The sequence below is a fragment of the Vulpes lagopus genome, chromosome 5, assembly GCF_018345385.1.
Source record: "Vulpes lagopus strain Blue_001 chromosome 5, ASM1834538v1, whole genome shotgun sequence".
Classification (NCBI taxonomy): domain Eukaryota; kingdom Metazoa; phylum Chordata; class Mammalia; order Carnivora; family Canidae; genus Vulpes; species Vulpes lagopus.
This window is the reverse complement of record NC_054828.1, coordinates 30,594,163-30,621,244: the sequence shown is the minus strand read 5'-3', so window position 1 is coordinate 30,621,244 and position 27,082 is coordinate 30,594,163. Positions and strand designations below refer to the sequence as shown.

General features: G+C 43.9%; 1 protein-coding gene across 1 annotated transcript in view; it reads right to left on the bottom strand.

Moving 5' to 3' along the window:
- Positions 1 to 23,197, bottom strand: part of SLC3A1 (solute carrier family 3 member 1) — a 36,218-nt gene extending 13,021 nt beyond the window's left edge. The window contains exons 1-4 of the mRNA XM_041754879.1: positions 22,641 to 23,197; positions 17,856 to 18,035; positions 17,554 to 17,708; positions 11,785 to 11,910 (exon numbers count right to left, since the gene is read on the bottom strand). Coding sequence (XP_041610813.1) covers positions 11,785 to 11,910; positions 17,554 to 17,708; positions 17,856 to 18,035; positions 22,641 to 23,112 — 933 coding nt within the window. The 5' untranslated portion in view covers positions 23,113 to 23,197. The remainder of the gene's footprint in view (positions 1 to 11,784; positions 11,911 to 17,553; positions 17,709 to 17,855; positions 18,036 to 22,640) is intronic.
- Between the last annotated feature and the right edge of the window lie 3,885 nt (positions 23,198 to 27,082).

Sequence of the window (27,082 nt, the reverse complement as noted above, 5' to 3'; positions counted from 1 at the left end):
GTTATGAGCGCATTTGCAAAGCTTAAAGAATCACTCAAAAGGAATGAAACCACGCTGAAAGGAGAAACTGGGAACATATCTTCTCCCATGCCCTGTTCCTTAAAAGTCACTCCAAACAGAGAAAATAATCAGCCAAGCATCAGGTTATGAGGGGTTCTTCCACCAGACTGGGAAATTCCAGAAGGAAAAACTGCAGCTTTCGTTTGTTTCCCTTGCCTCTGACACAGCACCAGGTCCTTAGTGAAGAACACAGTATCAAGCCGAAAGTCCAACATGCTGGGATACTGTTGGGACACTACAAGTACATGTCCCCTGGCATCCGGGCATCTATAGTTGGGGGCCCATGAGACAGGAGAGAGTTACCTCCTGTGCAAGGTGGGTGTAGCTCAACAACATGAAAGGAGATTCCCTTTCAGGATGTTGGAGCTCCCAGAAGAATGGATTTAATAGATTTAATGTGGACACACGTGGAGAAAGGAGAGATACCGGTTCTACTTTGACCAGTGACAGTTTATCAGGGAGTGAGATTACAAAGAACATTCTGGACTATTTGTAGGACAGGATGGCCAAGCACACAGGCAGAGACTGACTTGGTCTCTGTTGGGGCAGGTGGGAGGACCAAATGCCCTCGGAGAGCAGAGGGCCTAGATCTCAGCTCCCCACCCCTCCTAGCCGGCCCTATGCTAGCACCAATCACAGGCTACCCTTCTGCAAAGGGACAGTGACTCTCCCCACTTTCCTATCAGCTCATCCTTTGCCAAATAGGTTTTATAGGAAAGTACTTACCAGATTAGAACAAACTGTCCATAATTCAAAGTACTAGAGTTAAGTAGCTAATTGATGGAGGGGAACAGAGTCACAGCTCCCAAATGAAGACTATCCCCCCAAATCACACATTTCCTTTGACGTGTTTCTTGCATCTACATGCGTATGTGGGGTCTCTGGAGTGCTGCAATTCAAGGATTTCCACAGTTTCTACGGACCACAGGCAAGGGTTAACACTGCTGAGGTCAAATCCCTTTAAGGTGACATTTTTGTTTTTGTTTTTGTTTTTTTTTAAAACCTTTTTTTTTTTTAATTTTTATTTATTTATGATAGTCACAGAGAGAGAGAGAGAGAGAGGCAGAGACACAGGCAGAGGGAGAAGCGGGCTCCATGCACCGGGAGCCCGACATGGGATTCGATCCCGGGTCTCCAGGATCGCGCCCTGGGCTAAAGGCAGGCTCTAAACCGCTGCACCACCCAGGGATCCCAAGGTGACATTTTTGAATAACAAAGCTTGAAAAGCATTTTCAAATCGAAGAGCAGGCTCCTTACCAGTCTTAGTGTGGATGCAATTGAGCCAAATGATGTTAAGCAGGCTCTACCCACACAAAACCCACAAATGTGTTCTTACTAGCATCTTACTCTTACCAAATACACTCATTCAATAAGTATTTGGGCCAGGCACTTAGCTAAGCCCTATCATCATGAGCAAACTACAACAGATGTGGCCCTCGGTCTCCTGAATTTACTTAGAATCCCCAACTAGACATCAAATAGTAATGCAAAATTTAAATCACAGCCAGATAGAGCTTTAAAGGAGAGGAACTTGGTAGTACAAAAAGGTGAAATAGCAGGATCTGCCCTGGATGGCAGGAAGTAAGGACAACTGGTTAGCTGTTGAAAGCAAAGTCAACAGAGATATTAAGGCACCCCATTTGCAGAATAGTCTCAGGGGCTCGAGGGGTCAATTCAGCATGAAGCAAATAAAGCTTTAAGCTTCAGAACCCCTCCCTTAGGCAGGCCCCTTCCTACCTCCCTTCTTCCCCTGTTCTAAATAAATACTCTACCTAATTTTATGCTATTTTAAGAAGGTCTCAAATTTTCACCAGCTTCAGACCTCACTCTACCCGGGTCCACCCCCAGGTGACGCTGAACTTGAGGGAACACAGGAGGTAGAGGCGGGAGGTGGCGGGCGCAGGAAGGACGGACAAATAGCTGTAATCCATTCAAGCCACCTCTGACAAAAATGTGGGAAAACGTTAAATGCCATGCCGTTGTAACCATTAAGCTTTGGAGCACTGATTTCCTAGGGGAAAAAAATCTGTTTCTTCATGGGTCCTTCTTCCCTCTGGGGAATAGTTAGCCTTGCCAACTGTTGACCCAGCCATACAAAATGAGAAATGTGTACCCCAGCAAAAGGGTTCTGGCCCTGGCAGGGGTTCTCACTTTAGTCCAAGAAGAGATACTATCATTGTTTAAAGAGACAAAACAGTAAAACCTGGGTATTTTTGGGGAGTCATTGTAAATGACATAATCCAAAATTTGCTCTTGAAAAATATTTGCTTTGTGCTATTTATTCTCCCAACTAGGTGAGAAGAGGGAGCTCCAGATCTTAATTGTTAACTCTCTCCCATCTCCAGTTAAGCCCTCCCAGGGTGCCGGGTACAAAAATGGGCACAGAGCCTAGTTCTGCTGGGTCTGGGTGACCCACCAAGGCGCCATGGGACTCTTGGGACAGTACACTGTGTCCCCGATTCCTGTACAACTCCCGTGACATCACAGAGTCCTGGTTTTTCTACCAGGCACCTTTTCATCCTTTTTTTCTTAAACAGCTCACTGCTCTGAGTAAAAAAAGGAATCAATTCAACATTACTAATATCCAAATTCACAAAACCTTGAGGCGGACCTCCTCTTCTGCGATGACTGAAATTATTGGGCCCATTTATCTAAAAAACTTAGTTTGGGAAATAGAAAAGCTCTGCTCTTACGTGTGGTGATCTGTAAGACATCGTCTTGAAAGTGACATAAACCCCAGGTCGGCTATCTGAAGAAGAAATGAGAAAGCATAGGATATTTGAAAAGTACAGAGAGAAAACTATATACTCTGTTTATAAGCAAAGGAAAGACCCTACTGCTGTCCAGGAATCCTGGTAAAATTGTTGGCTAACTCCTCCAGCAGCAGGGCGTGGAGGAAGGATCATGAGCTCCGGATTCTAACCCACCTGGGAACCATCCCATCTCCCCACTGTCCAACCAGCTGTGTGCATTGGGGCAGCTGTATGACCTCACTAACCCACCTTGCAGTCTCTGTGAGGACTAACTAAGGTATTGCTTCTAGAGTCAGTTCACACTTGGGTCTTTATATCATCTGATCTCTCTGCAGTGTTTGACACTGCTGACTGAAATCTTCCAGAAAAATTCATATCCCTTAGCTCCAAGATACCTGCTTCTCGTTTGCCACTTTTCTCTGTCTATTCTGCAGTCTTTTTTTTTTTTTTTGAGATTTATTTATTTATTTGAAAGAGAGCACGAGTGAGATGGGCAGAGGGAGAGGGAGAGAGAGTCTCAAGCAGAGCATGGAGACTGACATGGGGCTTGATCCTAGGACCCTTAGTTCATGACCTGAGCTGAAACCAAGAGCTGGCCACTCAACCAACTGAGCCACCCAGGTGCCGCTAGTCTGCAGTCCTTTAAATATTAGCACTCTTTGGGGTTCTTACCTATTGTTCATTTCATTTCACAGCAGTATTTACTCATTTATCTACCCCTTTATTATTTAACAAGTATTCAAAAAACAAGAAACAGGGATCCCTGGGTGGCGCAGCGGTTTGGCGCCTGCCTTTGGCCCAGGGCGCGATCCTGGAGACCCGGGATCGAATCCCACATCGGGCTCCCGGTGCATGGAGCCTGCTTCTCCCTCTGCCTATGTCTTTGCCTTTCTCTCTCTCTCTCTCTGTGACTATCATAAATTAAAAAACAAAAACAAAAACAAAAAACAAAAAACAAGAAACACCCTGACCTAAATGCCTTACAGAGACACCTGGGTGGCTCAGTCAGTTCAGCTCAGGTCATGATGTCAGGGTCCTGGGACGGAACCCCATGTTGGGCTCCCCGCTCAGCAAGGAGTCTGCTTCTCCCTCTCCCTCTGTCCTTCCCCCTACTCTCTCTCTCTCTCTCTCAACTAAATAAATAAAATCTCAATTTAAAAAAAAAAAAAACTTTTCCCCATCAACCCTACAACATATGTGCCATTACCCTCCCTATTTTACCAATGAGGGATCCCAGGCACAGGGGGATAAAGTACGTTGATCAAGGTCACAGAGTTAGTAAGTAGAGGCAGCAGAACTGGTACCCTCTGGCACCCTTACTCATTTGCTCTGCTTTCTCCTCCAGGTCTGTCCCACTCAACCCCCCTCTCCCAAGTTACTGACTTCCAAAATGCAACCAGAAATGCAACTGGAAGATCTTCTAACTATGGGCCCTTTAATTTCCATGTGGCAACAATCAGCTGGAGCTCAGCTGCAATTGACCCCCTTCCTCATCCTGGCCGGCCCAGGGCTCTCACTGCAATTACCTGCCTGACCTGTGTAGGCCTTGTCCACATATCAGCAAATCCCAGAGAATTTTATCTCTAGGCCAGACACATCCCTGAACTCCTTGTCCTTATATCCAACTCTCAATTGAACAGTTGATGTCTCACAGAGAGCTCAAATTCTCCAAAACTAAGATATCCCCCTCCTCTCCTTTCTCATCACAGGAAATGACACCAGTGCCAGTCAAATCTGAAACCTGAGAGTCACACTAGATTCCTCGCTAAGTAACCTGATGATTTCCCTGCAACCCTGAGCCACCTCATTGCACCGAACCCTGATATTTTTTTCCCTGATGGCTGAACCACCCTCTGCCCTGGCCCCTCTGCCTCTGAAAATACCCCACTCAAATCCCCTCTCCAAAGTTATTGATTTCCAAAATGCAAAGAGCAAATGATTTCCCTAGGATCTTGTAAAGCCAAATCTTCAGCACAGCCCTGCTTCATCCCCCTCTAGTCTCATCTAGCAAGCTCCCTCTCCATATACCATGTCCCAGCCATATTGGACGACTCCAAGCACCTCCAATGTGCCGTGATCCATGCCTTCCCAATGCTTGACCCAGGCCTCTCCACTTGGCTCAGTCCTTCTCATCCGTTAGATATCACTACATCCTCTGAAAGCTTTCTCCACTCTGTTTCACTCATGTCCAGATTAGGTGCCTGCCCTGTGTACTCCTACCTCCTGCCATCACAACCACTCAATACACTTACTGTAACGGTCTGTTTCATGGTCTACCTCCCACTTAGGGATATAGCCCCAAGATGGCTACAGCATGTGTCTGGCTTACCAACCATCACACCCCTGGCATGTGGTCAATACATAATACCGCCAAATGAGTCAAGGATTTATACTAAAGTGCCTGGCATGTATGAGGTACAATAAATGGCACAGTTATTATCAAGCACAGAGTCGGGTAATTAAGCAGGTTGTGAGGACATTTTATTTTGAATTGAGCTGCCAACACCATGCTGCTCAGTAGGAACAGAGCTGACATTTACAGTCTGGATTCCATCTTAAGCCAGGGGGATGGAGGTGGGGCATCTGGGTTCCCCGTCCCCAGGTGCCATGAACAACGCAGGATCCCACAGTCCAGGGCTCAACATTTTCCCATGGCGAGGTCAGTGTCACACCAACACAGTTCAGGCAGAGGGCTGGGCTGTCTGCAGTCCTTCCCCTGCTCTGCCGCTAACCTGATGGTTCACTTCACCTCTCTGGACTTCAGTTCCCTCATTTGTCAAATAAAGAATTTGAGGGCAAGTAAAAACCAAAGTGATTACAAAATACATACAGTAAAGTCCCCATGTCCTCCAAGAAGGCTTCTAGACTTCTCTAGGTTAACACACTCAAGACCTGAGAGGTTCAGGGGAGAGCCAAGTCCCCTGAAGGCCATTCCAAGGGGGAGTACAGAGAGGAGAGAAGAAGGTGTCTGTGCTGTGTGTCCCCTACATGCCAGCCTCCCACTGTGCAGATAATCTGAAATCTGATGGGAGCCAAGAGCGAGAAGTCTCCATGAGTGCAAGCTGGTATGCAAGCAGGAGTCATTCCAAATGCCTCCCCGCCACAAACTCTCTAGGTTGCAAATTATTAACCTGCTTAGCTCTACTGCAGAGATAAGAGCTACTGGGGGGTAGAAGGGTGCTTGGAAAGTCTCCTTCATGCAAAAAGCCTTTCAGGAGCAAAGAGCCTTCCCTTACAGCTTCTTAGCCTTTCTTATTTACTTCTAATAGCAAATCTATACCAGCCTTGCAAAAATGTCCAACCTTCAATTAAAGGCAGTAATGATTCATCCCAAAAGGAATCTCATCCTATTGAGACTAGTAAGTAAGGTTCCTGTTCACACACTCCACTACCTGGATGCCTGCAAGGGAACAGCTGGATTAGTCAAAAAATAATTAATGTATTGGCTGGCAGATATTGGGACAATTTATTACACTTCTTGAACATCTCCAGATAATCCATCACTGTCGCCACAAGGAGACTGGTGAAGTCCACGGCTGATAAACCAGCTGGATTGTGCTCACATTTATGAATTTCCAACTGAATACCCTTGAAAAGACTGTGTAGGCAAAGTGAAGCACAGAGACAGCACCAGCTTTGCCTCAAGTCAGAAGTGGAGTTGTGGGTAAGAGTGCACTCTGGGTTTGAATCCTGCTTTGTCACTCTCCAGGAGGGTAACTCACCTCCTTAAGCCTCAGCTTCCTGCTCTGTAAAATGGTCCTGCAATCTCCCAAATTAGACTTGGTGTGAGCATTAAATGAGATGACCCAGGTAAAGCACTCGGCACAAAGTAAATCAAGAAGTGTGTGAGGGCAGGTCAGGGGGAAGGCGCAGGTAGAGGTGTGTAAATGATCTTTGGTGATGGAGAAAAGAGCCCACCTCCACCAAAGAAGTTTAAAACTAACCCCTAGTTAGTAGCTGTGTCTATCACCCTTCACCACCCCCATCTTCCCAACCCCAATGAGATAAGGCTGCCCTGATTCTAGAACAGATCCCAAAGCAATTCATCTAAATTCTGGGAAACATCAAACATGTATAGTAAAAACAGCCTTAAAACTAAGGAGGCTACAGAAATATGTTTAACAAAAGGAATGCAAGACTTGTACACTGAAAATTACAAAACAACGTTGAAAGAAATGAAAGACCTAAACAAGTGGAAAGACACCCTGTGTTCCTGGAGCAGAAGACTTATTATCATTAAAGTGGCAATACTCCTCTCCAAACTGATGCCCAGATTCAATGCAATCTCTACTCAAATCTCAGGGGATCCCTAGGTGGCTCAGTGGTTTAGCTCTGCCTTTGGCCCAGGGCATGATCCTGGAGTCCCGGGATCAAGTGCCACATCAGGCTCCCTGCATGGAGCCTGCTTCTCCCTCTGCCTGTGTCTCTGCCTCTCTCTGTGTGTCTCTCATGAATAAATAAAATATTTTTTTAAAAAAGTCTCAGCAGCAGGCTTCTTTGCAGAACTTGACAAGCTGGTCCTAAATTCTTATGGAATGTATACTATCCAGTAACTCCACTCCTGGATATTTACCCAAAGAAAAGGAAAGCACTATCAAAAAGACACATGCACTCCTATGTTTACTGTAACATTATCTACAATAGCCAAGATAAGAAAGCAGCCCAAGTGCCCATCGAGAGATAAATTGATAAAGATGTGGTGCACACACACACACACACAAAGGACTATAACTCAACCATAAAAAAATTATGTGATCTTCTTTAAAAAAAAAAAAAAAAAAAGGAAGGTGCCTGAGTGGCTCAGTCAGTTAAGTGTCACCCTTCAGCTCTGGTCACGATCCCGGAATCCTAGGATGGAACCTCCCTTGAGGCTCTCTCCTCAGCAGGGAATCTGTTTCCCCCTCTCCCTTTGCCCCTCACCTGTGCTCCTGCTCTCTCTCTCTCTCTCTGTCTCAAATAAATAAACAAACAAATAAATAAATAAATAAAATCTTTAAAAAATTTTTAAAATGTGATTTGCCAATTGTATGCTTATAGATGGACCTAGAGGGTATCATGTTAAGTGAAATAGGTCAGACAGTGAAAGATAAACACCATTTGACTTCATTTATAATGTGGAATCTAAAAAGCAAAACAAACAAACAAAACAGACTTTTAAATATAGGAAATAAACTGGTGGTTACCAGAGAAGTAGGTGGGGAGATGAGCAAAATAAATCAAGGGGATGAAGGGTTACAAACTTTCAGTTACAAAACAAGTCATGGAGATGAAAAGTGCAGCACCAGGGATACAGTCAGTAATAGTCTAATAACACCTGAAGGGTGACAGATGGTGACTGCATTTATCATGGTGAGCACAGAGTTATTGTATAGAAATGTCAAATCACTATGTTGTACACTTGAAGCAAATATAACATTGTATGTCAAATATACTCCAATGAATAATAATAGCAGATCACCAAAAGAAAGAAAGAAAGAAATACAAGTACCCAAAATAGCCAAACAATCTTAAAGGAGAAGAATAAAGTCATAGGACTCACACTTCCCAATTTCAAAACTTCCTATAAAGCTACACTAATCCAGACACTGTGATATTAGCACAATAACAGACCTATAGCGCAATAGAGCAAAACTGAGTCTAGAAACAAATCCTGACATTTATGGCCAATTGATTTTTAAAAGGGTTCCAAAAAAAAAAAAATAAAATAAAATAAAATAAATAAATAAAAGGGTTCCAGGACAGTTCAATGGGGAAAGAATCTTTTTATTTTTTTAAAAAAGATTCATTCATTCATTCATTCATTCATTCATTCATTCATTTAGAGGTAGATAGAGAGGGAGGGGGGATGGAGAGGGAGGAGGAGCAGAGGGAGAGGGATAAGCAGAATCCCTGCTGAGCTCAGAGCTTGACCTCAATCCCATGACCCTGAGATCATGACCTGAGCCAAAACCAAGAGTTAACTCTCAACAGACTGCACCACCTAGGCAGCCCAAGAATAATCTTTTTAACACACACATTGCTAAGATAACTGGATAGCCACGAATTAAGTTAGACACCCCTCACACCATATATAAAGAGTAAGGGGAAAAAATGGGTCAGAAACCTAAAATATTAGAGTTACCACTATAAAATTCAGAGAAGAAAACATAGGAGTAAATCTTCATCACCTTGGGTTAGGCAATGGTTTTCAAATGATATGAGAAGCACAAACAACAAAGGAAAAAATAGATGAATTGGACAATTTAAAACTTGTGCTTCGAGGGATGCCATCAAGAAAGTAAAAAGACTGGAGCACCTGTGTAGCTCAGTTGGTTAAGCGTCTACTTTCAGCTCAGGTCATGATCCCGGGGTCCTGGCTCAGCAGAGCATTTGCTTCTTCTTCTGTGCCTCCCCCAACCCCTGCTCTCTCTCTCTCTCTCAAATAAATAAATAAAATCTTTCACTAAAAAACAAAAAATAAAAAAGCCAACCCACAGAATGGGAGAAAATTGCAAATCGTGTACCCAGAACATACAAAAAACTCACAACTGAGAATAAAAAAATAGATAACAAAATTTTAAACTGGGCAAAGGATTCAGACATTTCTCCAGCAAAGGTATAATAATAATCTATATAAGCACATGCAAAGATTCTCAACATCGCTGGCCATCAGGCAACTGCAAAAGCACAGTGAGATCCCACCCACACCGACTAGGGTGATAGTACTCAAAAATACAGACCATAGCAAGTGTTACTGAGAATATGGAGACATTGGAGCCCTCACACACTGCCAGTGGGAATAGAAAATGGTGCAACTGATTCGGAAAACAATTGGGCAGTTTCTCAAATTGTTAAATATAGATGATAAATATAGATACGTATCATTGACATATAGGTAGATATTGTATGATTTTGTTTCTAGGGAATGTCCGGAACAGATATAACCATGGAGACAGAAAGTAGATGAGCAGATGTCCGCGCGGGTGGGAAGTGGAGGGTGGGGGGGTGTGGAGGGTCATGGAGAGTGTCTGCTACTGGATATGGGGCTTCTTTTTGGGGCGAAGAAAATGTGAAATCAGGGTGGTCATTGCACAATCCTATGAAGATACTAAAACCACTGAATTATATACCTGAAAGGGGTGAATTTTAGGGTTATGTGAATTATACCTCAATAGAGATATTTTATTTTATTTTTTAATATTTTATTTATTTATTCATGAGAGACAGAGAGAGAGAGGCAGAGACACAGGCAGAGGGAGAAGCAGGCTCCCTGCAGGGAGCCCAATGCAGGACTCAATCCCAGGACCCCAGGATCACGCCTTGAGCCAAAGGCAGATGCTCGACCGCTGAGCCACCCAGGTGCCCTAGAGGTATTATTTTAAAACAAGAACAAACCTAAGGGCAGTGGGGGCCCTTAGTGACTCCGAGGTGGCAGCCTGCACCCTTGTCCTTTGGCTGGCATGGTGAGCTGTGGAAAAGGACCCAGGGCTCTCTGTTCTAGACAGGTCCCCTCCCCACTACCTACCTTAGAGCACTACCCCCGCTAACCTAAATTCCTGCCCACTGTTGCCATAGCAGCACAACCACCCAGCTAATGGTTATCATGAGTTCCGTGTAGGGTATTATTGGAACCACCACCAAACGGTGAGAGTGGACAGGAAATGTCCCATGAGGGGCCACAGAGGGATCTTCAGCAGCTCAGCATGTAGCCCCTGTGGGATTAGCCCCCACCCCACTTTTTGGATCTCAGCCTCTAACTATCCCTTCATGTCATTCTGGTGCACTGGTAGGCTTGCCAGATAAAATACAGGACACCGGCTGTATTCCTTCCTAATGAGTAACGTTTTAATAGAAGTAGGTCCCAAACGGCATACTATTCATTGTTTATCTGAAATTATTATTTTTTAAGATTTTATTTATTTACTCATGAGAGACAGAGAGAGAGGGAGAGAGAGAGAGGCAGAGACACAGGCAGAGGGAGAAGCAGGATCCATGCAGGGAGCCCGACGTGGGACTCGATCCCGGGACTCAGGATCACGCCCTGGGCTGAAGGCAGGCACTAAACTACTGAGTCACCCGGGGATCCCCTGTTTATCTGAAATTAAAATTTAATTGGTGTCTTGTATTTTTATTTGCCTTCACTGGCAACTGTACTCGCCCGCCTCCAGGCCATTCCTGAGACACATGACGCATCGCTCACCTCCAGATCTTTGCATTGGCTCTTCCTTCTGCCTGAAATTCTCTCCCCGCAAATATCCACAGGGCTCCCTTTCAAACTTCAGGTCTTTGTTCAAACAGGACCTCAACATAGGGATGTCTCCAAAAACCAACTTCTGCCTGGCACTCTGATGTCCCTTACCCTTAGGGACCACCTGACATGTATTTAGTTGTTAACTGTCTGCCTTCCCCTCAGTATACAGGAGACGCCTGGAGAGCAGGGCTTCTTTTATTCACTGCTCCATTCCCAGTGCTTAGAAGAGGACCTGGCGCAGAGCAGACAGTCAGTTAATATTTACTGAGCGACACAGAAGTGCTGTGCATGGGTTACATCCTCTAACCTTCCAAACAGCCCGTGAGACAAATAGTGCCATCGAGCATGTTTCATAGATGAGGGACCTACAGAAAAGCTAAATACCTCACCCAGGAGCCTACTGTTGGCAGCAGTGGGGCTGGGTCCAGACGCAGGTTCAGACCCTGGAGCCCACGCCCTGGCCCCCCTCTACATCAGCTCATTGTCACAGGCGGAGGGGCACCACAGAGCGAAGGTACCAGATAGCTCTGCCTCCTTCCCCTGTCGCTCATTCTGGGTGAGAGGGAGGAAGGACCCACCAATATGTCCGAGGGCCTCTATCTGTATCAGACTCCATAACCCCAGAGTTTAATTACATTACTTTGGTTTTGCCTGAACAGCTACGGTTCAACATCGAGTATATCAAGTAACCACTTAAACACCCATGCAATCGGAGAAGTCTGTGTGGGTATCCATACTCACTTTTATTTCTTTTTGAACATCAAGATTGTAGAAATTTAAGTCAGGCTGTTCTCTCAAAAACTGGTGAAAATAACACTGGTTTCGTACTTCGTCAAAGTGCCAGCTGGAGTTTCCGTACACACTTAACTAGCAAACAGAAAACAGCAAGTCAGCAAATCACTTACTTAGCATTCATACAATGGCACTGCCCACAAGGAAATGGTGATTGCCATCCCTGGCCTTGTGCAGGCTGAGTGCACAGATCCTCAGAATTTTCCTTCTAGGGAGAGCACTAGATAAGTTAATTCCTTAAAATGCTATCTGCTGGCCTAACGTCACACAAATGTGGCTGGGATATATTTGCAGAGTAGAAGCTGTTCATGACAACCACAACAGCAAACCAAGGCTCTCAAGGCCACGTTAAAGAGCGGACACTTCTAATATATTTTCTGGAACCTTCTATCCAGGCTCTGAACTCCTGCTTGTGAAGTAATGCAAATGACGGTCATTTGGGGGAGAAAGACACCTCCCATTGGTCTTGGAGTTTGAATCCACACAGAGTGAATATTTAAACTGTTATCCTCAGAAAAGTATTAGAATCATTCACTTAAACACCCTTCTAGCCCTCAGGAATAATAATAATAATAAAAATCTAACAACTTCAAGTGCTGGGATCAAGCAGCATTTGACGCAGGTACGGATTTCCTCGTTCTAGGAATGCTCACATCTGTGCAGAGCATCACCTTCCTGGTGGACTCTCCCACACCTCTCTCTCCTTCTCAGTCAACTTGCTTTCTTCATTTTTTTTTAATTTTTATTTATTTATGATAGTCATACACAAAGAGAGAGAGAGGCAGAGACACAGGCAGAGGGAGAAACAGGCTCCATGCACCGGGAGCCCGACGTGGGATTCGATCCCGGGTCTCCAGGATCACGCCCTGGGCCAAAGGCAGGTGCTAAACCGCTGCGCCACCCAGGGATCCCGGCTTGCTTTCTTCAATGTAACAGTTTTTCAGGGTTCTTGTTCATTCCATGCTAAAGAGAACATTTGGGCAACATTTAGAAACTAAGGGATTTTGCATACATCCTTTTCTTTTTAATTGGAAGACCCCCCATCATGGGGGGTTCACATCACCAGGGGAACAACTGGCAGAAGCTAAGGGGTAGCTGCTGCCTTTCAAGGAAACACACCCTTACCAGCACACCTCATGGTCCCACCTGACATGAACTGGGATATTCACAGTGTATATGACGGAGAAAAGATGGGTATCCAGAATACAAAAAGAACTCCACCAATCAATTTCAAAGGCACAAACAATCGAAAAGAAAACTGGACATAAACAGATGTTTCACAGAAATGGAAGCTCAAATGAATAAATGCATGGAGAAATGTCCAACATCATTAGTAATTAGATCAATCTTCACTAATAACTAGAGAAATGTAAACTTGAGACCTCAATGTGATACCAGTTTATGTTCACTTGGTAAAAATTACAAAGTGTGGCAGTACCAATAAATTAAGGAAAATATGTATTTTTTTACACTGCTGAAGGGGATATAAATCAGTACAATTACTTTGGTATTATCTTGCAGAGTGGAACATGCAGTATCATTCACCCAGCAATTTCACTCCTAGTTATTTACCTTCAAGAAGCTCTAATAGCTGAACCCCAAGAGAAATAGGTTAATGAGAATGTTTACCATGGCATCATTGGTAATAGTAATGAAATAAAATAAAATAAAATAAAATAAAATAAAATAAAACAAAACAAAATAAAATAAAACAAATAAACCACTGGAAACAGCCCAACTGCCCATCACTGGAAGAGTGGATAGGTAAATCATGGCACATGCACACAGCGGAATATAACAAAGAAAATGTATAAACCACATCTACCAGAAACTACATGAATACTAAAAACAGTGAAAAAGCTCTTTACAGGAGATTTACATGTAGCAGGATACATCATAGAGTCCAAAACAAGAGAAACTAAATGATAAATCTTTAGAAAATATGTAGCATATGTAGGAAAAACAAAAGCAAAAAAACCCCCCAAAAAACAAAAAACCCCAGAAAACGAAAAACACAAAAGCAAGGACTTGGAAAACCCCCAAATTCAAGGTGGTGATTACCCCTAAGAGGAGGCATAGGGAGAAGCAGGGAGGAGCACACAGGTGGTTTCAGCAGTGTTGGTAATGTTCATGTTCTTAATTTGGAGATGGGTTCATTGATGTTCACTGTTTTATTACCTCCCCTAACTTAGATATATTACACATATTTTCTAACAGTTTTATTCAGGTGAAGTTGAATACAATACACTGCACATGTGTCAAGTGTACAATTGGATAAGTTTTGACGTTCCTTTGTTTATGTTTGTGAAACTCTCATCATGATCAAATAGTGAACATATCCATCCTTTGTGGCCCCTGACCCTACTCTCCCACTCCGCCCCATCCCTAAACAACTATTCAGCTTCCTGTCACTACAGATGAATTTGCATTTTCTTTCTTTTTTTTAAGATTTTATTTATTTAATCATGAGAGGCACAGAGAGAGAGAAAGAGAGAGAGGCACAGAGACACAGGCAGAGAGAGAAGCAGGCTCCATGCAGGAAGCCCGACATGGGACTCGATCCTGGGTCTCCAGGATCATGTCCTGGGCTGAAGGTGACGCTAAACCACTGAGCCACCCAGGCTGCTCGAATGTGCATTTTCTGTAATTTCATGTAAGTGGAATAGTATGTGCTCTTCTGTCTGACTTCTTTCACTCTGCATAGTTACTTTGAGATTCGTCCAAGGCATTGCCCATTATCAATAGTTCATTCCTTTTATGGCTGAGTAGTATTCCATCGTATGGTTATACACAAGGTGTTTATACATCAATCATGTATTACACATATTTTTCGATGTATCAATTATTACACTAAAAAAGAAAAAGACCTACAATGTTGGCTACAGTGGAGAATAGATGGAAGGATGGAAAAACTGGATGCTGGGGCATGTGGGTAGCTCAGTGGTTGAGCATCTACCTTTGGCTCAGGGCGTGATCCCGGGGTCCTAGGATCAAGTCCCTCATTAGGCTCCTTTCAGGGAGTCCGATCGGCAAGAGATGATATGGTTTCAGGTATGGCTGGCAATTTTTTTTTTAAGACTTTATTTATTTATTTATTTATTTATTTGTTTGTTTGTTTGTTTACTTACTTACTTACTTATTTACTTATTTAAGAGAGAGAGAGAGAGAGAATGAGCCCAAGGAGGAGTAGAGGGAGAGAAACAAGTAGGCTCCTTGAGTGTGGAGCCCAACACAGAAATTGATCCCACGACCCTGAGGTCCCCACCCGAGCTGAAATCAAGAGTGTGACGCTCAACCAACTGAACCACCGGTGTTGTTTTTTTTTTTTTTTTAATAAGATCATTGGACTTTTTTTTTGTAAGATTTTTTTTTAATTTTTTATTTATTTATGATAGTCACACAGAGAGAGAGGCAGAGACACAGGCAGAGGGAGAAGCAGGCTCCATGCACCAGGAGCCTGACGTGGGATTCGATCCCGGGTCTCCAGGATCACGCCCTGGGCCAAAGGCAGGCGCCAAACCGCTGCGCCACCCAGGGATCCCAAGATTTATTTATTTATTCATTCATTCAGAGAGAGAGAGAGAGAGGCAGAGACACAGGCAGAGGGAAAACCAGGCTCCATGCAGGGAGCCCGACGTGGGACTCGATCCCGGGTGTCCAGGATCACACCCCGGGCTGCAGGCGGCACTAAACCACTGCACCACCAGTGATGCCCCCACCGGTGGTTTTTAAAAGCAGACTGTGCAGTTGGATTGTGTGGTGGGTCATTAGCCCTTTCATTTATGGGCTGTGTGACTGAGGGCACAGTGCTTAACCTTGCCCGCCCCCAAAACAAGAACTGAAACCTAACTCCTAGTATTGCTGGGTGGATTAAATGAATGAACAAATATAACACACTTAGCATGAACCTGGCACACAGTAAGCATTTTAGTAAACATTTGCTAGTATCATTATCATTTTAACAAGTGTGTGGACTGGGGCAAAGAAAAATTAAGGAGTTCAAACCACCAGGATTGCTAATGACCTGTTCACCAGGCTGCATACTAGTATATTCAATCAGCCTGGGGTTTAAGAGGTTGGTTGGGAGAAGATCATACAGCATTAACACGTGTCGATATTGAGTGCCCTTGGTTCATCTAAAAGTTGATGCCCAGGAGCCTGCCTCTTAAGTGTTTATGGAGAAGGTCAGGGAAGGAGGTGGAGGGCCTGGAGGGTGGAGGTCCAGAGGATCCAGGGTGAAAAAGGCTCTGCAGAAAGCAGGAGAGATAGGGACCACAGCAGGCAGAGGAACTGGCCTGCGAGGTGGGGCAGAGCGGCCAGAGAAAAACAAGACTTACAATTAAATCTGAATTTCAGGTTAACAACGCATAGATTTTTAGTATAAGTATGTCCCATGCAATACTTTATACTAAAAAATTATGCGTTGTTTATCTAAAATTCAGATTTCTTTGAGCTTCCTGGATTTTTATTTCTAAGTCTGGAAACCCCAGTCAAGACCGACTTGGCCTTTGCTGTAAGAGAAGTGAGTAGGAGGAGGGTGGGTACAGGAGAGGCAGGTTTGGGACACCTGGCTGGTGCAGTGGGTTGAGAATCTGACTCTTGGTTTCAGCTCAAGTTGTGACCTCAGGGTTGTGAGATAGAGACTGGCATTAGGCTCTACACTCGTTGCAGAGTCTGGGATTCCCTCTCCCTCTCCCTTTGGCCCTCTCCACTGTTTTCTCTCTCTCCCATTCTCTCTAAAATAAATCTTAAAAAGGAGAAAAAGTAGAGGCAGGTTTGATGACTTCTGCTCTCCCTTTGAAGTAGAGTTTGCTGCTGAGCATGATAAGATGGGGAGATGGCAGGTAGGGTGTTTGAGAATGAGGGAGGGCCCTGGATAGTAAAATCCTCAAGAAGACTGGATGGCTCCGTTCAGGTGGGGACTGTCTCCAAAGGCAGGAATACCAAAGTTCAGGCAAAGAGAAAGTGGATGGGCAGGTTTATTTACAGCTAGGGCTCTGTTGGAGGGGAGTCGCAAAATCAGAAAGGCAAAGGAATTTGGAGAATAGCAAAACGGTTACTAACCTAAAGGGACATGGAGTCGTGTGGACAGAGTGGAAAGTTGAGGGAAGGAGAGGCTAATAGAAATGATAGGTTTTGGGGCACCTGGGTGGCTTGGTCAGTTAAGCATCTGCCTTGGCTCAGGTCATGATCTTAGGGTCCTAGGATCAAGCCCCACGTTGGGCTCCCTCCCTGCTCATTGGGGAGTCTGCTTCTCCCTTTCCCTCTTCCCCTCCCCCAGCTCATGCTTTCTCTCTCTCTCTCTCAAATAAATTTTTTTTAAAGCAAATATATATTTTAATTTGCTAAAATAAGGACACCTGGGTGGCTCAGTGTTTGAATGTCTGTCTTTGGCTCAAGTCATGATCCAGGGGTCCAGGGATCGAGTCCCACATTGGACTCTGTCCCTCTGTCTGTGTCTCCCATGAATAAATAAATAAAATCTTAAAAATAATAATAATAATTTGCTAAAATATATCAGTTTGAGAATGATATAAAAAGTCCAAATCCAAATGGTTAGGAGGCTTGGGTAGCTTATTTCCATTTCTTTGGGAAACTTTCCTCCTCCTCAAAACTATATCCATTAATTTTTTCCTTAAAAGGACTTTATAAATAACCAGTTTAATCACTGAAGATCTGCCTATTTTCCCTTTGTAAATCAGACAAGTTGGTACTTACCCAGTTGTTGGGTGGTATGGTTGTGCCATTTTCATGGGTACAGTCATGCCATATGTAATAATCAGTATATTTCCCTGTCCGATTTCGACTCAGTTGAAACCAAGCATGTTTATCACTGGTGTGGTTTGGTATGAAATCGATTATTAATTTTAAACCTAATTGAGTGAAAGTATTTCAAATGTTAGGAAGAAATTACATTAGAATAATACGTGTCAGTTAAGGAAAAAATGCTTTAAGTAAGCATTTGGAGAATGCTTTTCTCAACCCCACCATCCCTCCCATCCCTCCGCCACTCAGTTTACCTTTATCGTGTATGGCTGCAAGCAGATTCTCAAAATCTTTCATTGTTCCAAAAATAGGATCAATGTCTCGGAAGTCTTCGATACCATATCGGAAATCTTTAAGGGATGATTTATAAAACGAAGTAATCCAAATGGTTTTTATATTTAAAGTTGTGATGTAGTCCAGTTTCTCTTGAATACCTAAAGAAAAAAGTCAAGGCCATGAAAAACAAAGGGTTTTTTGTTTTGTTTTGTTTTGTTTTTTTTTTTTAGTTGAAGGATTAAAAATAAAACCAATATGCCTAAAATTGAAATAGTTCTATTGAAACAGAAATATTTGGAATTTGGTTGAATTTGAGTGAAATTCAAATAGAAAGGTCTAGTTCTATAATAGCATCAAATGGTCATCTAGAAATAACCTCTAACCTTTACCATAAATGTATAACATTAAAAAAAGTCTATGGGGATGCCTGGGTGGCTCAGTGGTTGAGCGTCTGCCTTTGGCTCAGGGTGTGATCCCAGGATCCAGAATCAAGGCCCACATCAGGCTCCCTGCGGAGAGTCTGCTTTTCCCTCTGCCTATGTCTCTGCCTCTCTCTGTGTCTCTCATGAATAAATAAATAAAATCTTTTTTTTTAATCTGTGCATTTTTTATATTTTATATTTAAAACTAAGGCTGTAGGGGCACCTGGGTGGCTCAGTAGTTAACTCAAGAGTTAAGCATCAGACTCTTGACCTCAGCTCAGGTCTTGATCTTGGAGTCGTGAGTTCAAGCCCACTGCTAGGCTCCACACTCATGGAGCCTACTTTAAAAAAATAATAATAATAAAATAAAACCAAGGCCACAATATTAATTTATTCTACACATGGTTTTTGAGCACCTAATCTAGGCCAGGTGCTAGGCTAAGTGCCAAAGGACAAAGTAACACATGGTCTAAGCTGTACTATCCAGGACGACAGCCGCTTACCATCTGTGGCTGTTATTGGGCACTCGCAATGTGACCAGTGTGAATTGAGATGTACTATAAATACAAAACACTCATTGGATTCTGAAAAGTATAATGTAAAATATGCCATTCATATTTTTATGTTGATTATATGTTGAAATGATATGTTGGCTTAAACAAAATACTTAAAATGAATATGACTAAAAGAGATTTTAAATTAAAAATTTTTTTAAATTTAAGATTTTATTTATTTATTCATGAGAGACAGAGAGAGAGGCAGAGACAGAGGCAGAGACATAGGCAGAGGGAGAAGCAGGCTCCATGCAGGGAGCCTGATGTGGGATTTGATCCTAGGACTCCAGGGGGAGTCCCCTGAACTAAAGGCAGGCACTTAACTGCTGAGCCACCCAGTCATCCCAAAATTAAACATTTTTTAAAGATTTTGTTTTTAAGCAATCTCTAAACCCAACAATGGGCTTGAACTGGCAACCCCAAGATCAAGAATTGCATGCTCTACTGACTGAGCCAGCCAGACATGCTTAAAATTAAATGATTATTAAAATGAACTTCTCATCCTTTTTTTTTACTTGTTTTTTTAAAATTTATTTATTTATTCATTCATTCATGAGAGACACAGAGAGGGAGGCAGAGACACAGGCAGGGAGAGAAGCAGGCTCCATGCAAGGGAGCCCAATGCGGGACTTGATCCCAGGACTCAGGGTCATTCCCCAAGCTGAAGGCAGACTCTCAACTGCTGAGCCACCCAGGTGTCCCTCTTTTTTTTATTTGTCTTAATGTGGCTCCTAGAGAATATATAATTACCTATGTGGTTCACATTCTCTTTCCTTTGGACAATGCTGAAGCCAAGAATTTATACAGAAGAGAATTCTGGATTTGGCTGCTGTAGACACAGGAATGAAACTCTTTGTACTTGGAACCTTGTAGGATAATTTAGCAGATAGTGTGCTTTTTTGTGTGGTCTTGGTTCAGAGTCCTAAATGCAGATCAGAGACTTGAGTCTAGTATTCAATCCCCAGTAACTTTCTGGGGGACCCCCCTAAGTGGCTTCCTACAATCAGAGCCTGTCACAGGTCACACAGCAAGCTGGAGCCCACTGAGACCAAAGCACAAAGCCTCCTGACTCCCAAGACTGGGGCTCTTCCTCTGTGATAGGTCGCTTATTTTTGTCCTCTGTACCTCAGTTCCCCCATAGAGATGTGGATGGGACCTCCAGGAGTGTTCACGGCCAACAAGAGGATTTTGATTTAAATCAGAACAACAATACATCTTAAGAATAAGCTCAAAGGAACAGGATGTTAAAAACAAAGGGTCTGGACAGACACAAAGCAAACAAAGGATCCCAGGCCTCCACTCCAGGGGACAGAAAGCAATCACCCAAAACAAACTGAAACCGCAATGGTTCCTTCGAATAATAACAAGCAGATCCCCTCAACCTCAAGGACAAATATCTATTGATGACAGGAAACAGCTAGTCCCTCAAGGCAGTTACTGGAAATGGCACACAATGTAGGAGCTAATGAGATACTGCTCTGTGCATGAGAATCTGTGAATGAGAATTTGGGGTATATGGGGAAGGAGATTAGGAAGGGAGGGCTAGGGAGTGGGGAGTTTATCTTTGGGTTTAAGGGATTTAGCTCTATTCTATCAAAAACATCACTTTTGCTAAGCATTTACTACATCGAGGCAGCAGGTGCTGGGGCCACGCCGGGATGGCGGGTGTGCAAGGGAAAGTCACCCAGAGAGCTTACAAGGTTATCAGAGGGTGCCGTCAACAGTCCAAAGCCCAGCGGGAGCTCTGGGGACGGCAGGGCATGCTCTGATTGGGAGGCTGAGTAAAGATTGATGCAGAAAATGGGTTTCAATGGCACCCTGAAGGTCAGATGATCTATCAATTGGTGAAGATGCAGGAAGATACAAAAAAGGAGAAACTGATATGATCATGAAAAGGAGAAGCCTTTTTTTTTTTTTTTTTTAAGATTTTATTTATTTTAGAGAGAGAAAGAGCACACAAGCTGGGGAAGAGGAAGAGAGAGAGAGGGAGAGAGAGAATCTTAAGCAGGCTCCATGCCACACGGGGCTCGATCTCATAACCCTGGGATCACAACCTGAACCAAAATCAAGAGTCAGACACTTAACCAATTGAGCCACCCAGATGCCCTGAGAAGCCTTTTATTGGTTATTAAGGATGGTAGGAGATTTCAAATTCTATCTGTAACATTTTAAAGTTAGATTAAGCTCATCCCCAGGTCCCAAATCCTATTAAATGATTGTTTTATTTTTTTCAAACTAAGTATTATTATCAAAAATTACCTTGTTATTTTATTTCTTTTTTCTTTCATTTTATTTATTTATTCATGAGAGACACAGAGAGGCAGAGACATAGGCAGAAGCAGGATCCATGCAGTGAGCCCAAAGTGGGACTCGATCCTGGGACCCTGGGATCATGCCCTGAGCCAAAGGCAGACGTTAAACCACTGAGCCACCCAGGCGTCCCTGTTATTTTGTTTCTTATCATTACCCTCAACTATGGTGACCATATCAACCAAGTTGTCCAGGACAGTTTCAGTTTATGCTTACTGTCGTAAAATTTTACTTTTAAAAGTGTTCGGGCCTGGAGAGGTACCTGGGTCACTCAGTTGGTTAGGTGACCGACCCCTGATTTCAGCTCAGGTCATGATCTCAGGATTGTGATCAAGGTCCCTGTGGTGCGGAGCCTGCTTAAGATCCTCTCACCCCCTTTACCTCTGCCCCTCCCTGCCCTCTTTCTGTCTCACTCTAAAAATAACTGTGTCGTGGGGCTGCCTGGCTGGCTCATCAGAGGAACATGCTACTCTTGATCTCAAGGTCGTAGGTTCAAGTCCTACATTGGGTGTGGTGATTACTTAGTAAAGCCTTAAAAAAAAAAAAAATTCAAAGCGTCCTAGTTTGAGCAATAAAGTCTAAGGATATTCTACCCAGAACTCCTTTGGAAATTATTGGCATGACTTTTAAAAAGTTAATTTTTTTACTTTGTGTTTCATTTTACTTTTACTAATGGGGGTATTATGTTAAATCATCCTCAATTCAAGTAATGTCCAATGCACCCTGCTAATGCTTTTTTCCTTTCCTTCATCTCTCGAGATTTAAACTTTAAAGGCTCAGCCTCTACCTTTTAAAGATATGACTTAATATTTTTAAGTTTACTTAATACTTAATATTTTAAACATTATTTTTTTAAAGATCTTATTATTCATGAGAGACACACACAGAGAGAGAGAGAGAGAGGCAAAGACACAGGCAGAGGGAGAAGCAGGCTCCACGCAGGGAGCCCGATGTGGGACTTGATCCCAGGTCTCCAGGATCAGGCCCTGAGCCCAAGACAGACACTTAACCCCTGAGCCACCCAGGCGTCCTTATATTATCAATCCTTATAATCTTTAGCTTTAAAAGATTATATGAACTGCAACAGCCTTTTAAGTACCATAAAGGAGAGATAACTGATAACTGAAAAAATATTCATAGTATTATGGGCATGTATTTCTGAACTAATTTGGATTCAATTTATATTATTACTATTTCTAAAAGATTTTATTTATTCATGAGACCCACACAGAGAGAGGCAGAGAGAGACACAGGCAGAGGGCGACGCAGGCTCCACGCAGGGAGCCCGACGCGGGACTCGATCCCGGGGCTCCAGGGTCACGGCCTGGGCCCAAGGCGGGCGCTGAACCGCTGAGCCCCCCGGGGGTCCCTAAAACATTATTTATGCTTCTTTACTAATAAGAAGCTCCCGGCCAGGGGCGCCGGGGGCTCAGCGGCGGAACCTGAGCGCGCCCACCCCCCGCCCGCGCGCACCCACCTTTCAGGTCTCCGTTCCCGTCCGCGTCGCTGTCCCTGAAGGACCTCGGGTAGATCCGGTACACGGGCCCCGCCTGCCACCAGTCCAGGCACCTGGGCGACACGGCGATGATGGCGATGGTGGCGCCCGTGAGCGCGAGCACCGAAGCCACGGTGAGCCAGAAGAGGGCCTCCCGGGGCGCCCGGTAGCGGGCCCGGCGCGAGAACTGGAAGAGCACCTCCTTGGGCATGCCCGCGTACGGCCCCGCCGGCCCCGCCGGCCCCGGCCCCGCCGCCCCCGGCCCCCGCCCCGCCGGCCCCCGCCCCGGCCCCGCGCCCCCGCCCCCGCCCCCGCAGGGCGGCGAGCTGGCCGGGTCCCGCGCCCGCTCGGGCTCGCTGGCCGGGAGGCCCTCGTTCTGCACGAAGCCGTCGTTGGCCCGGCACGCCTGCAGCCGCAGCGCCCCCGAGCCCCTCCGCGCCGTCCCCTTGGCCATGTCGCGCAGCCTTGTGCCCTCGCGGTCCCTTCCTGCAAAAACAGCGCTGGACAGGCGGGCCGAAATGCCGGGCTTAAGGAGCTTTGGTGGTTTATAAATAAGCCTGGCTGGCCAAAGTCCAGGCGAGCGAGAAAGGGCAAAGGTAAAAGGGGTTAAAAAAAAAAAAAAAAAAAAAAACTTCTTGGGACACCTGCGCGGCTCAGAGGTTGAGCATCTGCCTTTGGCCCAGGGCGTGCCCATGGGGTCCTGGGATCCAATCCCACAGTGGGCTCCCCGCATGGAGCCTGCTTCTCCCTCCTCCTGTGTCTCTGCCTCTCTCTCTCTCTCTCTCTCTCATAAATAAATAAATCTTAAAAAAAAAAAAAAAAAACATTCTCTTTACATCAGCCCTTGAGGCTGTTGTGGCTCAAGTCCCAACACGGAGGGATTCAGACCTGGATGGGGACAGGGGCCCAGAGGGGAAGAAAGGGAAACGGGAGGCGGAGGTTCCACTGCGATTTCAGATGTGACTCGACTGGAGGACACCGGTGTTGGCAGCGGCACTATTCACAATAGTCAAAAGGTGTTAACAAGCCACGCGCCCCTCGACAGGTGAATGGACGAAATGTGATATATGCCAGCAATAGTGTTACTCAGCCGTGGAAAGGAAGGAAATCCTGTTGCAGGCCCTAACATGGATGAACCTGGAGGGCATTATGTTAAGTGAACAAAGCCGGTCACAAAGAGTGCACGATTCCACTTCTAGGGGACCCCTAGACTAGTTTATGCAGACAGAGAGTAGAAGGGTGGACAGCAGGGGTTAAGAGGAGGGGAGTAACGAGGAATCAATGTTTCCTGAGTACAGAGCTTCCAAATGGGAGGATGAAAAAGTTGCACAACAATGTAAAAGTGCTTAATGCCACTGAATTGTATACTTGAATAAAGTAGTAAATTTTATATCATGTATATTTTGCCACAGTAAAAAAAAAAAAGCTTAAAAATGTTCATTTTGGGGGCACCTGAGTGGCCCGGCCCAGTTGTTAAGCGTCGGCCTTCAGCACAGATCCTGATCCCAGGGTCCTGGGATGGAGCCCTGAGTCAGGCTCCCTGCTTCTTGCTCTTCTTCTGCCTGCTGCTTCCCCTGCTTGTGCTCTTCCTCTGTCAAATAAATAAATAAATAATCTTTTTTAAGTGTTCATTTTAGCTAGGTATGAGAAAAAGAAACTAAATTTTGCAAGGGGCAACAGGCTCTTCTTTATGTTTTGGCGTGAAGGTCTCTTCCTACAAATCCAAGAGGAAGAATGGGGACAAGGAACAACACGTTGTTATGGAAGCTAATCTCATCTCAGTTCAGGTCAACCATATAAATAACCATTTGTATACTCTGTTGGACACCAGATGCCTTCAGTCTTCTTTCCTGTTTTTTATCTTCCATTCTTGGAATCACTTTCTGAAGATGGAGGAGGAGAGGATAAAGAGAAAGGATTCCATGACTTGCATGTTCAAGTGCTTAACTATAGGTAAATATAAATGCACCTAATACCTGCACTTAAGAGTTATTTCATCAGCAGCCAACTCTTGATTTTGGCTCAGAACGTGATCTCAGGGTCGCAGTCAAGCTCCATGCAGTCTGCTTGAGAGTCTCTCTCTGCCCCTCCATTTGTGCTTACTCACTCTCTGTAAATAAAATCTTTTTTCTTTAAGGATTTTATTTATTTATTCATGAGACACACAGAGAGAGAGAGAGAGAGAGGCAGAGACACAGGCAGAGGGAGAAGCAGGCTCCACGCAGGGAGCCTGACATGGGACTCGATCCTGGGTCTCCAGGATCATGCCCTGGGCTGAAGGCGGCGCTAAACCGCTGGGCCACCCGGGCTGCCCCAAATAAATAAAATCTTAAAAAAATAAAAGAGTTATTTAATCATTGACACGTGTAAACTACAACATTTGTGACCTTGAGGAAACTGCATTAAAGTTAGGTATGCTTTCCTAAAGATTCTGCAAGCCTTCCAAGAATATAAGATGACTCATGGTTCCCATTTAATCAGTGGCATTTTAACAACCCTATGACTCATTTGATCAGATAACAAGAATTTTTCTTCTTTAAAAAAGCCATATGAGGGACTTGTGGGTAACTCAGTGGTTGAGCCTCTGCCTTTGACTCAGGGCATGATCCTGGTGTTCTGGGATCATGCCCTGATCCAGGACACCAGGATCTCATTGAGTTCTGCATTGGGCTCCCTGCGGGGAGCCTGCTTCTCCCTCTGCCTATGTCTCTGGCTCTCTCTCCGTGACCCTTAAGAATAAATAAACCTTAAAAAACAAAAAAAAGCTGTATGAATTCTTATGGGTGCTGAGTTTTTGTTCTTTTGTAGAATGATTTAGAAGCAGTGTATGGTACAGAGGAATAAACCATTTGATTTTGTCCAGGTTATTTTTTTAAATGAGTAAATCCCAATACCTAGTTCATTGAATGCATCCAATAACTGGCATCTCTCATTATTAATTATGCACCTTGTGAATGTTTTAAAAATCAAAAGAATTTAAACATTGTGTCTTAAAATTGCTTTCTCTCAAAAACATAATGGTAATTTTCACACAGGATCTAATTCTTGAAATTCAGTTACTGTTTGGGAAAAAAACAATGTGCAAAAATACTCATAGTTTTAAAATTATTCTAAATCATAAAAATAACTATAAATCCTCAAATCCTAAATGTGCAATCATATAAATGTAGAGAAAACTCTACGCCACAGCAATATGACTTCGTGACAAAAATGTTCCATTTTGGGATGCCTGGGTGGCTCAGCAGTTTAGTGTCTGCCTTCGGCTCAGAGCGTGATCCTGGAGCCCAAGGATCGAGTCCTGCATTGGGCTCCCTGCACGGAGTCTGCTTCTCCCTCTGCCTGTGTCTCTGTCTCTCATGAATAAATAAATAAAATCATAACTAAATACATAAATAAATAAATTTTTTAAAAATGTTTCATTTCAACTTTTCTACACTGACATGGGGCTCACTCTAATAACCCCAAGATCAAGAGTCACATGCTCTATGGACTTGAGCCAGTCACGTGCCCCATTCTACTTCTCTATATTTTATTTCAGATAATAACTTCCTGGGGCCCCTGGGTGGCTCAGTCGGCTGAATGTCTGCCTTCAGCTCGGGTCCTGATCATGCAGTCCTGGGATCAAGTCCTACATCGGGCTCCCTGCTCAGCGAGGATCTGCTTCTCTCTCTGCCTCTGCCTGCTGCTTCCCCCTACTTCTGCTGTGTCAAATAAGTAAAATCTTTAAAAATAAATAAAATAATAACTTCCCTACATTTAAAATAGCAATACTTTGAGTTTCCAGAATATGCAAACTAGGAGCTTTTAAAAACAATTAAATAAAGGGTGCTTGGCTGGCTCGGTTGGAAGCGCATGCAACTCTTGTTCTCAGGGTCATGAGTTTGAGCCCCACAATTATGTGTAGAGACTAATTAAAAAAATTTTTTTAATCTTTTAAAAAAATAAAGAATAAAAACAACTGAATGATTCTCTGGTCTTTAGTGAGAGGATTTTTTTTTAATTTTTTATTTATTTATGATAGTCACACAGGGAGAGAGAGAGAGGCAGAGACAGACAGAGGGAGAAGCAGGTTCCATGCACCAGGAGCCCGATGTGCGATTCGATCCTGGGTCTCCAGGATCGTGCCCCGGGCCAAAGGCAGGCGCCAAACCGCTGCGCCACCCAGGGATCCCGAGGATTTTTTTTTAAACAACAAAATCAATCAGAAAAGAAGATTGCTGGACTAGATTGAACAAAATTTTTGGATATATAATATAACAAAGTATACTGATTAAAGAGTATATATGAAGTTGAGAAATATGTTGGTAATAAATATGCCAAAGCACTTTTGTCTTTAACATCAAAGGTACATATATATTGTTAGGCTTTAATATGTATATATGAAATTTCATGATTTCAGTTAAAAAGTATAAATGCCAGTAGAA